This window comes from Schistocerca serialis, chromosome 3 (assembly GCF_023864345.2).
Source record: "Schistocerca serialis cubense isolate TAMUIC-IGC-003099 chromosome 3, iqSchSeri2.2, whole genome shotgun sequence".
NCBI lineage: Eukaryota > Metazoa > Arthropoda > Insecta > Orthoptera > Acrididae > Schistocerca > Schistocerca serialis.
This window is the reverse complement of record NC_064640.1, coordinates 134,818,174-134,830,676: the sequence shown is the minus strand read 5'-3', so window position 1 is coordinate 134,830,676 and position 12,503 is coordinate 134,818,174. Positions and strand designations below refer to the sequence as shown.

Sequence of the window (12,503 nt, the reverse complement as noted above, 5' to 3'; positions counted from 1 at the left end):
ACCTCCAATGATGATGGTTAAAGTAGGATTCATGCCTAGTATTTCCGGAAATACATTCAGCATCTTATCCTAAATCGCGTTCCGTATAGAGAGGTCGTAACGCCTGATTTACGGTAAACGTGGTGGGGGAAATTAGTATCATTGGTGCCTGGCCAGAGAGAAGGTGCAGCTTGAAACATCATCAACGTTATCAAAACATTGTCATGGTCACAACTGATGCTCACACTTACGTATAAAGTATCCGTCGCTTATGAGGAACGATGTTAAAGGATTATTTAAAAACAAATTATGAACACAAAGAAATCAGCTTATATTTCTAACCATATCAGTTCCATTGTATACTCGTAAAAATACTTAGTATTTTTAAACATATTCAATACATCACACATTCACTGAAAAATAGAATTCAGATTGTAAACGAAGCATATTTTGGTATCAGTCCTAAATGATAAGGACTTTGGTGCGCGTCCAGAGACTTGTAGAAGCCCTACTGGGTTTCCGCCGTCCTTCCCCAGCAAAGAATTCCGTGAAATATTCATTCTCTGCTGAGAAGTACGCTGAGAAACAAATCCTCCAATGGCAAGTATGAATGAACGTAATGAAGTCGTCTATCTATGTAGGTATGGTCCAGCGGCTTCTTCTTCAAACCACATCCGTAAAGTTTCTGATTCTCTGGCAGTTTCAGACCAACGCTCCAGGACCAGTAAACACCACCATTTAGAGGCGATTTCATCCAACCCCACTTTCTGCTGACTCTGGAACATCATTTTTTTATGTTCTTCTTCAGCGGATGCACTACATTAAGCACAGCTATCACTGGTGCTTCGAATGTCATTGACACCACAAACGACAACAAGTAGGAACAGGTAAAGTAGCCGAAGATCACCATTATCTGCAAAAAGATGAAACCAGTTTCAAATTAAAAAACAGCATTCACGTTTGTTCAGTATCTGTATGTAAATAACTATACAACAAGATTACTAAAGCTTTCTGAGCTTGGTTGGTGGGTTTCAGGTTTTTAGGCGAGGAGTCGATGCTATTTTGTGCACATGTGTCATACTTTCTCTCTCTCTCTCTCTCTCTCTCTCACACACACACACACACACACACACACACACACACACATACACACATCATCCAAAATATTTACATTTTTACAATAAACGTAAATCATAAAAAAACTCCGTGAAAAACGTGTAGAACTTGTAATGAATTGAAGTAAGACAATTTGATGGAATTTTAAAAACTTCACAAGCAGGCTATTTGTGTAGCAGTAACAGCTAAACATCATGATGTTTGAGCTGCTATGATGGTGTTGACTGAGTATTAAAATGATCGTGCTTACGATTGTGATAACAGAATGATTGCTATAACGAGACCCTAAGGGTGACTGGGAGAAGGCGAGGGGCATTAGCAGGAGAAACGGGTACACCCTAAGCTAATGCTCGGAGGGGCAATTGCTGACAATGGATGGAATCTCGGGACAGATTTCGTGGGTGTTAAATAGAAGTTGGTTGAAATATCGGTGACAGTGAATGTAAAAGTCATGAGGGTTATGAAAGGAGGGATATGGGTCTAGTGGTGCAACAGACTACGTAGATTAGGGATGCTGTGTAGAATATAGGGTACAGGGACTGGGTTCAAATGGTTCAAATGGCTCTGAATACTATGGGATTTAACATCGGAGATCATCAGTCCCCTAGAACTTAGAAATACTTAAACCTAACTAACCTAAGGACATCACACACATCCATGCCCGAGGCAGGATTCGAACCTGCGACCGTAGCAGTCGCGCGGTTCCGGACTGATGCACCTAGAACCGCTCTGCCACCGCGGCCGGCACAGGGATTGGGCTTTCCGGTTATGCACTGAGTTCTAAGGTGCTCTAGGCAGAGAACAAGGTGTGGAAAATGAATAAGTTGGTATTAGATGCGAAATGGGGAAGATAGACGGATGCGGAAAGTGAGGCGGAGTGTATGTATCGTAGGGATTTCAAGCGATTTATAAAATTTGGCCCAAGTGTGTGTGTATGGGGGGGGGAGGGGGAAGTGCATGTGAAACTCCAGGTAACATTGGCATAGGTCAGGTGAGGATGGAAGGGATGAGGGATTTATAGTTAATGATAATTATAGATGGATGCAGAGCTCTTTCTTCCTGACGGTGAGGAGATGTACACTACAGGTCAGTTTTCTATCAAAGGTTTCTCATAAGTATTTAGTTGTGTTAATAAGATGGAAAATGGAAATGAGCGTTTGGCGTCATTGGCCGGGAGGCCCCTAACGGGGCAGGTCCGGCCGCCTTGGTGCAGTTCTTATTACAGTCGACGCCACATTGGGCGACCTGCGCGCCGGATGGGGATGAAATGATGATAATTAGGACAACACAACACCCATTCCCTGAGCGGAGAAAATCCTCGACTCAGCCGGGCCCGCATGGCGGCAATCCATCACGCTGACCACATTTTTTTTTTTTTAATCTCATTTTGTTCGCTTTCGTTCGTTGTATCTGTTCGGGGCGGACGTCGTAAGACATCCGTTTAAGTTCGTTGTTGATCGATTAACTCAGTTTTTTTATTTTATTTTTTTTTATTACAGAGGGCAGCTACCCCTCTGACCGAACACGCTGAGCTACCGTGCAGGCTAATTGTGCGGCTCGGCCCCCGGTGGACCCCCCAGAGAACGTCTCACACCACACGAGTGTAACCCCTATGTTTGCGTGGTAGAGTAATGGTGGTGTACGCGTACGTGGAGAACTTGTTCGCGCAGCAATCGCGGACATAGTGTAGCTGAGGCGGAATAGGAGGAAGCAGCCCGCATTCGCCGAGGCAGATGGAAAACCGCCTAAAAACCATCCACGGACTGGCCGACTCACCCTCGACACAAATCCGCCGGGCGGATTCGTGCCGGGGACCAGGCGCTCCTTCCCGCCCGGAAAGCCGTGTGTTAGACCGCACGGCCAACCGGGCGGACCACCACTCAGCTATCGGGGCGGTCTGTTAATAAGATGAAAGGGTTAGTTGAAGTTGGAAAAACGAAAATTGTGTTTTCAGTTTTCAAAATCATAGAGTAGTATGACCGAAGATGGTGGCTTGGGTTTTCTTGGAGTTTCCATTTGTTACACCATTTGTGGAAGACATTCATGCTGGCACTGGAGGGAGACATGAGAGACTTGAAAAGCGTGAAGGGTAGTTAGGTAGGCAGTGTCCTCAACATGCTGAAGGCGAAAGGAAGCGGTTAGGGATTCAGAAATATCAATAGTGTATTGAATATATATTGCGTAGTCTTATGTTAGCGCGCTACCTTGTTTCCTGTCAGTACCGCGAGGCTTAGTTGCTTCCGCATGCCATTTTATAGCCGAGTTCGACTCGTTCGCCCTGTTCGCTTATTAACGGGCACTTCGTTTCTTGAAACCATGCTATTACTCCATGAAAGGCACCCATCTATTTGCTATTTTTCGGCTCTGATGGATGAGATTACCGATGAGGTCTTAATAAATGACTGCACCACAGGACTTCACTTCTACATGTATACTCCGCAAGATACATTGCAGTGTGTGCCAGAGAGTACTATGGTAGCAAAACAATTGTTCCCTTTTATGTTCCATTCGCGGTTGATGCGTGGAAGGAATGACTCTCGGGAAGTCCCCAGATCAGATCCTGTCACAGTCATGTCTCAGATATTTGTAGGAAGACGTAATACCTTGTCTCACCCTTTTTGGAATGTACGCTCTGAAAATTTTAACAGTAAACCTGTCCATGATTCACAATGGATTTCTTTTGGAGTCTGCCATTGAAGTTTGAATCTTCACGACGGTCTCGCATTTACTTATACAATCTGCAACTCGCCGCTCTACTTGGAATCATTTCTATCTTTTGTATTAAGCCTACCTGATTAATGCTTCAGACTCACGTGCAATACTCTAGAATCGTTCGAACTAGTGTGTTGTAAGTTACCTCTTTCGTGGATGGAAGTTATTTCCTTAGGATTATTCCAGTGGATTTCTGCTTGCCATCTGATTTTTCTATAACTAGTTCAACTCGTACATAGCAGTTCTATTTCAGGTCGTCTAGACGCATACGGCCTAGATATTTAGATATTTTACGGTTGTTGCTGTTCAGTGACTGTTCGTCAATAGCGTTATCGAGCAGTAATGGGTCTTTCTGCTTGTTTACGCGCAATACACACGTTTGTTTATGTTTGGGGTCAATTGCCAGTCCAATCACCAAATGTCGGTCTTCTTGGGGTCTTCCTGCATTTCGCTAGAATTTTCTGGCGTTGTAGCTTCCCTACATACAACAGTATCTTTCGTGAACAACTTAACGAAATTTGCGACTTGATCCGCTACAGTATTTGTATACAATGACGAAGAAAAGTCGCAACACCAAGAAGGAGTTTCGCGATGTACATGAAAGTTGATAGGCGTGTTTATAAATCTGAAGGATGATGTCTGTTCAAATTTCGCTGTGAGAGTGATGTTAGTAACGCCACTATCAGGATGCAAATCAGGTTTGATATAAATACACGCTTTAACGGTCGTGAGCGTTAGTTACCTTTGATACTGGACGAGGTGAGTTGATTTCAGTCAAGAATGTCTTTAAGGTGACGAAGATGCCATTATCAGCACCCCACTGAGTTTGAAAGAGGTCTTGTAATAGAGCTACGAGAAGTTGGATGCTCCTTCTGCGATACTGCAGAAAGACTTGGCGTAATGTAGCCATTTTACGCGACTGCTGACCGCGGTGATCACGAGAATGTATGGTCGAAAGAAGTGATAGTGATAGTGATCAAGAGGCAAGATCATCGTGTTCGGTGTATGGCTCTGAAGCATCGTATCGCATCTGTAGCAACAATTCGACCAACAATTGGCACCACAGTGACACAAAGACCTGTTACAAATCGGTTACTAGAAGGACAGCTCCGAGCCAGACGCCCTGTAGCGCGCATCCCACTGACCACCACTTGCGACTTTAGTGGTGTCAGGGGAGAGCTTATTGGGGGGGGGGGGGGGGGCAAGGCGGAGGTCTGTTGTGTTTTCTGATGGACGTCGGTTCTGAATTGATGCAATTGATGGCCGTGTGTTGGTTAGGAGCTCAGCTGAAGTCCTCCAACCAGTCTGTTTGCGCGCTTGACACATTGGACCTGCACCTGAAGTTATGGTCTGGGATGCAATTTCTTATGATAGGAGGAGCATTCTCAAGGTTATCCCACGCACCCCGATTGCAAATTTGATCGTCAGTCTAGTGGTTCGACCTGTTGTGCTGCCATTTCTGAACAGCATTCCAGGGGGTGTTTTCCAACAGGATAACGTTCGCCCACATACCGCTGTTGTAACCCAACATGCTCTACAGAGTATCGATATGTTGCCTTGGCCTGTTCGATCACTAGATCTGTATCTAATCGAGCACAGATGGGAAATCGTCGAATGACAACTCCAGCGCCATCCACAACCAGCATTAACCGTCCTTGTATTAACCGACCAAGTTCAACAGGCTTGGAGCTCCATCTCATAAACTGCCGTCTCGAACCTGTACAACAGAATGCATGCAGTTTGTATGCTTGCATTCAACATTACCAGCATTTCACATTTTCAGTGGCTTATTTCGCGCTAGCAATGTTAACCACTTAAACAAGTTACGTAGACGAATGTATTCCTTGAAACTTCATTACTCTACGTTAATTATTTTTTGGTGTTGCGATTTTTCCCGTCAGTATGTACAGTCAACAGTAACAGCACCATGTCACTGCCTTGATCTGCACTGGAAGTTAGTTTTGAATTTGATCATTTAGTCGCGTTAAGAAAGATGTGTTGAGATTTTTCTGCTATTAAATTACGTATCTCATCCTATATGACGTAAGTCGGTATTTCGTTCAATAGGCACAGACCACTACTATATCGAATGTCTTCTGGGGGTCAAGGAGTACGGCATCAATACGAGTGCCGTTTACTTCCTTCGACATCTCATGAAAGAGCAGAGCGAGGTGAGTTTTCTATAGATTGGAACGTCCATCTGTGTTTCAGACTTTCAAACTTCATGTTTTGATAGTCTCCATGATTATTTGTTCTTTACTGTAGAGATAAGAAAAATTTCGTCTTTGGCATCTGTATGTTTTATTTATGTACCAAACATGTTTCACCTATACATGCTAGGCATCATCAGTGACCTATAATACAAAGAAAATTATTTAATTATACCGGTTTTGATAGGAGATCTGTTGTGATTCTTGGCAGCTCGTTTAAATCTAACTCCAGAATTATGATATTCTAAATTTCATGAACCCACACCTTTGGTGCTGCTCTTGCTATACAAATTTCGATAGACTCTTTAATTACGGTGTTCTAAAATCTTTGCACCCACACATGGATAGTGCTCTTGTTACACCTAGTTTTCATAATTATATTTCACGTAGTTTTCGCCTACAGCCGACTTACTTAGTTATTTCAGTCGCTTGCGTCAGATAAAATGGGCTTGTGAACTTACAAGGGGAAGGCCTCAGACACGGCCAACCGATTCGGCTCAGATTTGGCATGTCGCTTGTGTACAACCCAAAACGAAGGAATCTAAGATATTTTGGGTCAACACCACTGCGTTTTTGAGAAAATCACCCCTAATGGTTATGACGAGCGATCGACCCAAAGTTGGCGGGATCGATAGATAATTGTAAATAGAGCATTTTTCATAAACAGGTATGGGGTCCGAAAATGCATACTTTTCAAGAAATCGAGGTAAGAAACTTTTACAACTGTCGCTTCTGTACCCACATGGTCAACGCTTTTCGCCGACAGCACCGATAGCGCAACGGCCAAGATAACTGGCTGCGAATCTCGAAGAAACGTAGTGGAAGTTATTCTTTTGGTTTGTATTTTTCCATATCTCAATTGATAGGGATAGGAGGTTTAATAAGGTAAGTAAATCAACAGGGAAAGGTAGGTAAATAAATTTCTCAAACCTCTTGGGATAGTAAACAACTAAAATGTTATCCAGGTCACTTTACAATGGCTCTTCCAGTCACTGTTACGTGTTCTCACTTTTCTTCGAACAACTAGATGGATGGTACTGGTCATATAAACATTCCAAACAAATTTACTCACGGCACCAAGAGCATCTAATGAATGCAATCTTTCGACAGCTACACTGTTCCTTCTCTATGATATGACGAAGAGGCAACCGGGACAACATAACTCTCCCCGCGTGCATTCTATCCCGTGCCTCGCTGTAAACAAGCGTCGCACTGCTGGCTATCTGTGATCCCTCGTGAGAAAGTCGCAGCACTTTTACTCGGAGTTGTTTTCATGTAACAAGGCTTAAAAGTTTAATACTTTACTAACTCACGGCGTTTGGGAAATTAGTTTGCCTACCTAATTATTATCATTCCTTATTGATTTACTTACCTTATTAACCCTCCTATCCCTATCAATTGAGATATGGAAAAATACAAACGAAAAGAATAACATCCGCTAGGTTTCTTCGAGATTCGAACCCGGGTTTTCCGATTACCAGCCAGTTACCTTGGCCGTTGCGCTATTTTTTATTTTTATTTTTTTTTATTTATTTTTTCGTCGATCGTTGTGTTTGGTCGTTCCGGACGTTAAATGACATCCGTTCAAGTTCGTTTGTTGACCCTTCAACTCAGTTTTTTTTTATTACAGAGGCCAACCGGCTCTCTGACCGAACACGCTGAGCTACCGTGCCGGCATGCTATCGGCTCTGTCGGTGACTGGCGTTAATCATGTGGGTACAGACGCGGCAGTTGTAAAAGTTTCTTACCTAGATTTCTGGAAAAGTATGCATTTTCGGACCCCATACCTGATGATCAAAAATACTCTATTTACAATTATCTATCGATCCCGCCAATTTTGAGTCGATCACTCGCCATAACCATTAGGGGTGATTTTCTCAAAAACGTGGGTGTGTTGACCCAAAATATCTTAGATTCCTTCGTTTTAGGTTGTACACAAGCGACCTGCCAAATCTGAGCCGAATCGGTTGGCCGTCTCTGAGCCCTTCCCCTTGTTAGCCCTAAACCTGAAAATATAACATCATGATAGACGACAGCATTACACACACAGCGCGATCAAAAGTCATTGCCCAAACTGACAGATTTGATGACCGAGGCAGTAACGAATATTTCGTTAAGCAAACAGGTGTCGAAATGTATATTGAGTGAGCACTAAGCATGCGTAAGTACGTCCGTGGCGAAGGAGATAAACAAAAAGTACCGTCTTCAACACCGTTGCACCAGAGTTGATTTGAGGTACGAAGAGTTGAGAAATCTTGACGTTCGCATTGGGTCAGTAAAAAGCATATACCGCTATAGTGCCTGCTTGACGGTCACAGTATATATGGTGATTCAGCAGACCCTACCGACGCTGTCGATTTATGCAAGCCCGCAATGTGGTATCTGGCCTTCAAAAACCACGTGCGAAATTTACATGTTTTGTCGCTCGCTACGCGCAAACTACTAGTGCTACAGAAAAAATGAACAAAATCTCTTTATAGGAAATTGAATTTATTTAAATTTTGTACTCTGATGCTTTTTCGCTAGAAGCCATAGGTTTCGAGTTATTCAAGAAAACGTTCAAAAGTGACATTCAAACGCACCCCCATTTCCACTCTAAGCCCCCACCGGTCAGGATTTCTAGTATGTTGTTCATGGCACTCTCTTCTAGCACTGTACAAATATTTGCCACTGCCCCAATTATTTTCCACATTCGACCTTTTTCAGTCTTAATTGACTGACCTTATTACGCCACCGGCTTAGTCGAACACTTACAAATTATAAAACTGACGTTTCTGTGAATTTTACCTAACAATTTTGCCTAACAGTGTAAAATAACAGTTACATCGCTGTATTCGACAGGCCTTCTGACTACGAAACAACTGTGCTTGTAAGGGTTAAGTTTGGGTCGAATAGTCAACGTAATTAGTGAGAGCGTAACGTTTACAAAAGTCGTTTTTCTTTCATTGCCCTCAAGGGCACATTTAAATTAGTAATGTTAACGAAATAGCGCACTATGGTAGTGGCGTAAAAGCCCAATCGATAGAGACCAAAATAAGTCAAATATAGGGAATTGTTCGTGTACTCCTAAATTCCAACGAGGTCGGCAGAAGCACTGAGTACTACGAACAACATACTAGAAATCGTGACTGGTTAGGCAGGAGCAATGTGTTGGAGGTGCGTTTGAAGGTCACTTTCGTATGTTTCTCTTGCATAACTCGAAAATCATGGCTACCAGTAAAAACGTATCCCAGTACAACATTAAACTAAATTAAATTTTGAATAAAAAGGTTCTATTCATTTTTTTCTGTAGGATTAATAGTTCACGCGTAGCGAGCGAGAGAACACAAAAATCTTGCACGTGGTTTTTGAGGGTCTGATATAACTCTGCGGGTTGCATATAACGACATCGGTAGGGGCAGCTGTATGATATGGGGGGCCACAAATGGCCTGCAAGAGCACTGGATCTTAACCCACTAGTTTTATTCTTCTAGGGCTGCATGCAAACTGTGCTCTCAGAAGAGAAATTACACTCCTGGAAATTGAAATAAGAACACCGTGAATTCATTGTCCCAGGAAGGGGAAACTTTATTGACACATTCCTGGGGTCAGATACATCACATGATCACACTGACAGAACCACAGGCACATAGACACAGGCAACAGAGCATGCACAATGTCGGCACTAGTACAGTGTATATCCACCTTTCGCAGCAATGCAGGCTGCTATTCTCCCATGGAGACGATTGTAGAGATGCTGGATGTAGTCCTGTGGAACGGCTTGCCATGCCATTTCCACCTGGCGCCTCAGTTGGACCAGCGTTCGTGCTGGACGTGCAGACCGCGTGAGACGACGCTTCATCCAGTCCCAAACATGCTCAATGGGGGACAGATCCGGAGATCTTGCTGGCCAGGGTAGTTGACTTACACCATCTAGAGCACGTTGGGTGGCACGGGATACATGCGGACGTGCATTGTCCTGTTGGAACAGCAAGTTCCCTTGCCCGTCTAGGAATGGTAGAACGATGGGTTCGATGACGGTTTGGATGTACCGTGCACTATTCAGTGTCCCCTCGACGATCACCAGTGGTGTACGGCCAGTGTAGGAGATCGCTCCCCACACCATGATGCCGGGTGTTGGCCCTGTGTGCCTCGGTCGTATGCTGTCCTGATTGTGGCGCTCACCTGCACGGCGCCAAACACGCATACGACCATCATTGGCACCAAGGCAGAAGCGACTCTCATCGCTGAAGACGACACGTCTCCATTCGTCCCTCCATTCACGCCTGTCGCGACACCACTGGAGGCGGGCTGCACGATGTCGGGGCGTGAGCGGAAGACGGCCTAACGGTGTGCGGGACCGTAGCCCAGCTTCATGGAGACGGTTGCGAATGGTCCTCGCCGATACCCCAGGAGCAACAGTGTCCCTAATTTGCTGGGAAGTGGCGGTGCGGTCCCCTACGGCACTGCGTAGGATCCTACGGTCTTCGCGTGCATCCGTGCGTCGCTGCGGTCCGGTCCCAGGTCGACGGGCACGTGCACCTTCCGCCGACCACTGGCGACAACATTGATGTACTGTGGAGACTTCACGACCCACGTGTTGAGCAATTCGGCGGTACGTCCACCCGGCCTCCCGCATGCCCACTATACGCCCTCGCTCAAAGTCCGCCAACTGCACATACGGTTCACGTCCACGCTGTCGCGGCATGCTACCAGTGTTAAAGACTGCGATGGAGCTCCGTATGCCACGGCAAACTGGCTGACACTGACGGCGGCGATGCACAAATGCTGCGCAGCTAGCGCCATTCGACGGCCAACACCGCGGTTCCTGGTGTGTCCGCTGTGCCGTGCGTGTGATCGTTGCTTGTACAGCCCTCTCGCAGTGTCCGGAGCAAGTATGGTGGGTCTGACACACCGGTGTCAATGTGTTTTTTTTTCCATTTCCAGGTGTGTAGTTGCAAGAATTCTTGCAGCGGACATACACATGATGCCTTGTGGCTCCGTAAACCAGGTGTCTATCATATACCACGCAAATTCGGTATGGGTACGTTGGGAAGACTGTGCGGACAGTCGAAGGAAGGTGCCAGGAACACACGTGACATTGAACTCAAGTAGACAACAAAATCTACCGTTGGGGAACACTGCATGAAATATGAACAAACGAAAGTGCTAAGACAGACTTGGTCGTTTTGGGACTGTGTTCCAAAGGAGGTTGTTGAAATACGAGTGGCCGACGGTCTGGTCAACAGAGACAGTGGCTTCACTTTCAGTAAAACGTGCTACCCAGTGCTCAGTCAACTGAAGTCACAACGTCGGCCGAGAGCGATTTTCTCTTCCGACGAGGGCGTCAGAAGCACTGAGATACCAGAGTTAACGGCCGGCGTTCATCGATCGCGTCCCCCTACCACTCCATCCGGTGCGGCGTGCGGCCGGATACTGAGAGAAAGGGTGTGGAGCGATAAGAGTATAAAGGAGACGATATGTAGACGTTCTACGGATATCATCTGAAGATGACAAGGTACGCTGTCGAAATATCGTGTTACTTATACGACGATACCTCGCTGGACACTCGAGAGCAATACAGTCATTTAATATGGTTTGAATCTCGATCACAACCAGTGACCTCGGATACTCTGTACTCACTCAACATCCATTTTTGACTCTTGATAGCTTTTCAAATTATACAGGGTGATTAAAAAAGAATACCACAACTTTAAAAATGTGTATTTAATGAAAGAAACATAATATAACCTTCTGTTATACATCATTACAAAGAGTATTTAAAAAGGTTTTTTTTCACTCAAAAACAAGTTCAGAGATGTTCAATATGGCCCCCTCCAGACACTCGAGCAATATCAACCCGATACTCCAACTCGTTCCACACTCTCTGTAGCATATCAGGCGTAACAGTTTGGATAGCTGCTGTTATTTCTCGTTTCAAATCATCAATGGTGGCTGGGAGAGGTGGCCGAAACACCATATCCTTAACATACCCTCATAAGAAAAAATCGCAGGGGGTAAGATCAGGGCTTCTTGGAGGCCAGTGATGAAGTGCTCTGTCACGGGCTGCCTGGCGGCCGATCCATCGCCTCGGGTAGTTGACGTTCAGGTAGTTATGGACAGATAAGTGCCAATGTGGTGGCGCTCCATCCTGCTGAAATATGAATTGTTGTGCTTCTTGTTCGAGCTGAGGGAACAGCCAATTCTCTAACATCTCCAGATACTGTAGTCCAGTTACAGTAGCACCTTCGAAGAAAAAGGGACCAAAAACTTTATTGGCTGAAATGGCACAGAAAACGTTCACCTTAGGCGAGTCACGTTCATAATGAGTTGTTTCCCGCGGATTCTCAGTGCCCCATATACAGACATTGTGACGGTTGACTTTCCCGTTAGTGTGGAAAGTTGCTTCATCACTAAACACAATCTTTGAAACGAAAGATTCATCTGTTTCCATTTGAGCAAGGATAAAATCACAGAAATCGATTCTTTTAATCTTATCAGCTGCAG

General features: G+C 44.9%; 1 protein-coding gene across 1 annotated transcript in view; it reads right to left on the bottom strand.

Annotated features, from left to right (window-relative positions):
• Nucleotides 1–286: 286 nt before the first annotated feature.
• LOC126470719 (nose resistant to fluoxetine protein 6-like) overlaps nt 287–12,503 on the bottom strand; it is a 185,110-nt gene continuing 172,893 nt past the window's right edge. The window contains exon 15 of the mRNA XM_050098722.1: nt 287–892. Coding sequence (XP_049954679.1) covers nt 764–892 — 129 coding nt within the window. The 3' untranslated portion in view covers nt 287–763. The remainder of the gene's footprint in view (nt 893–12,503) is intronic.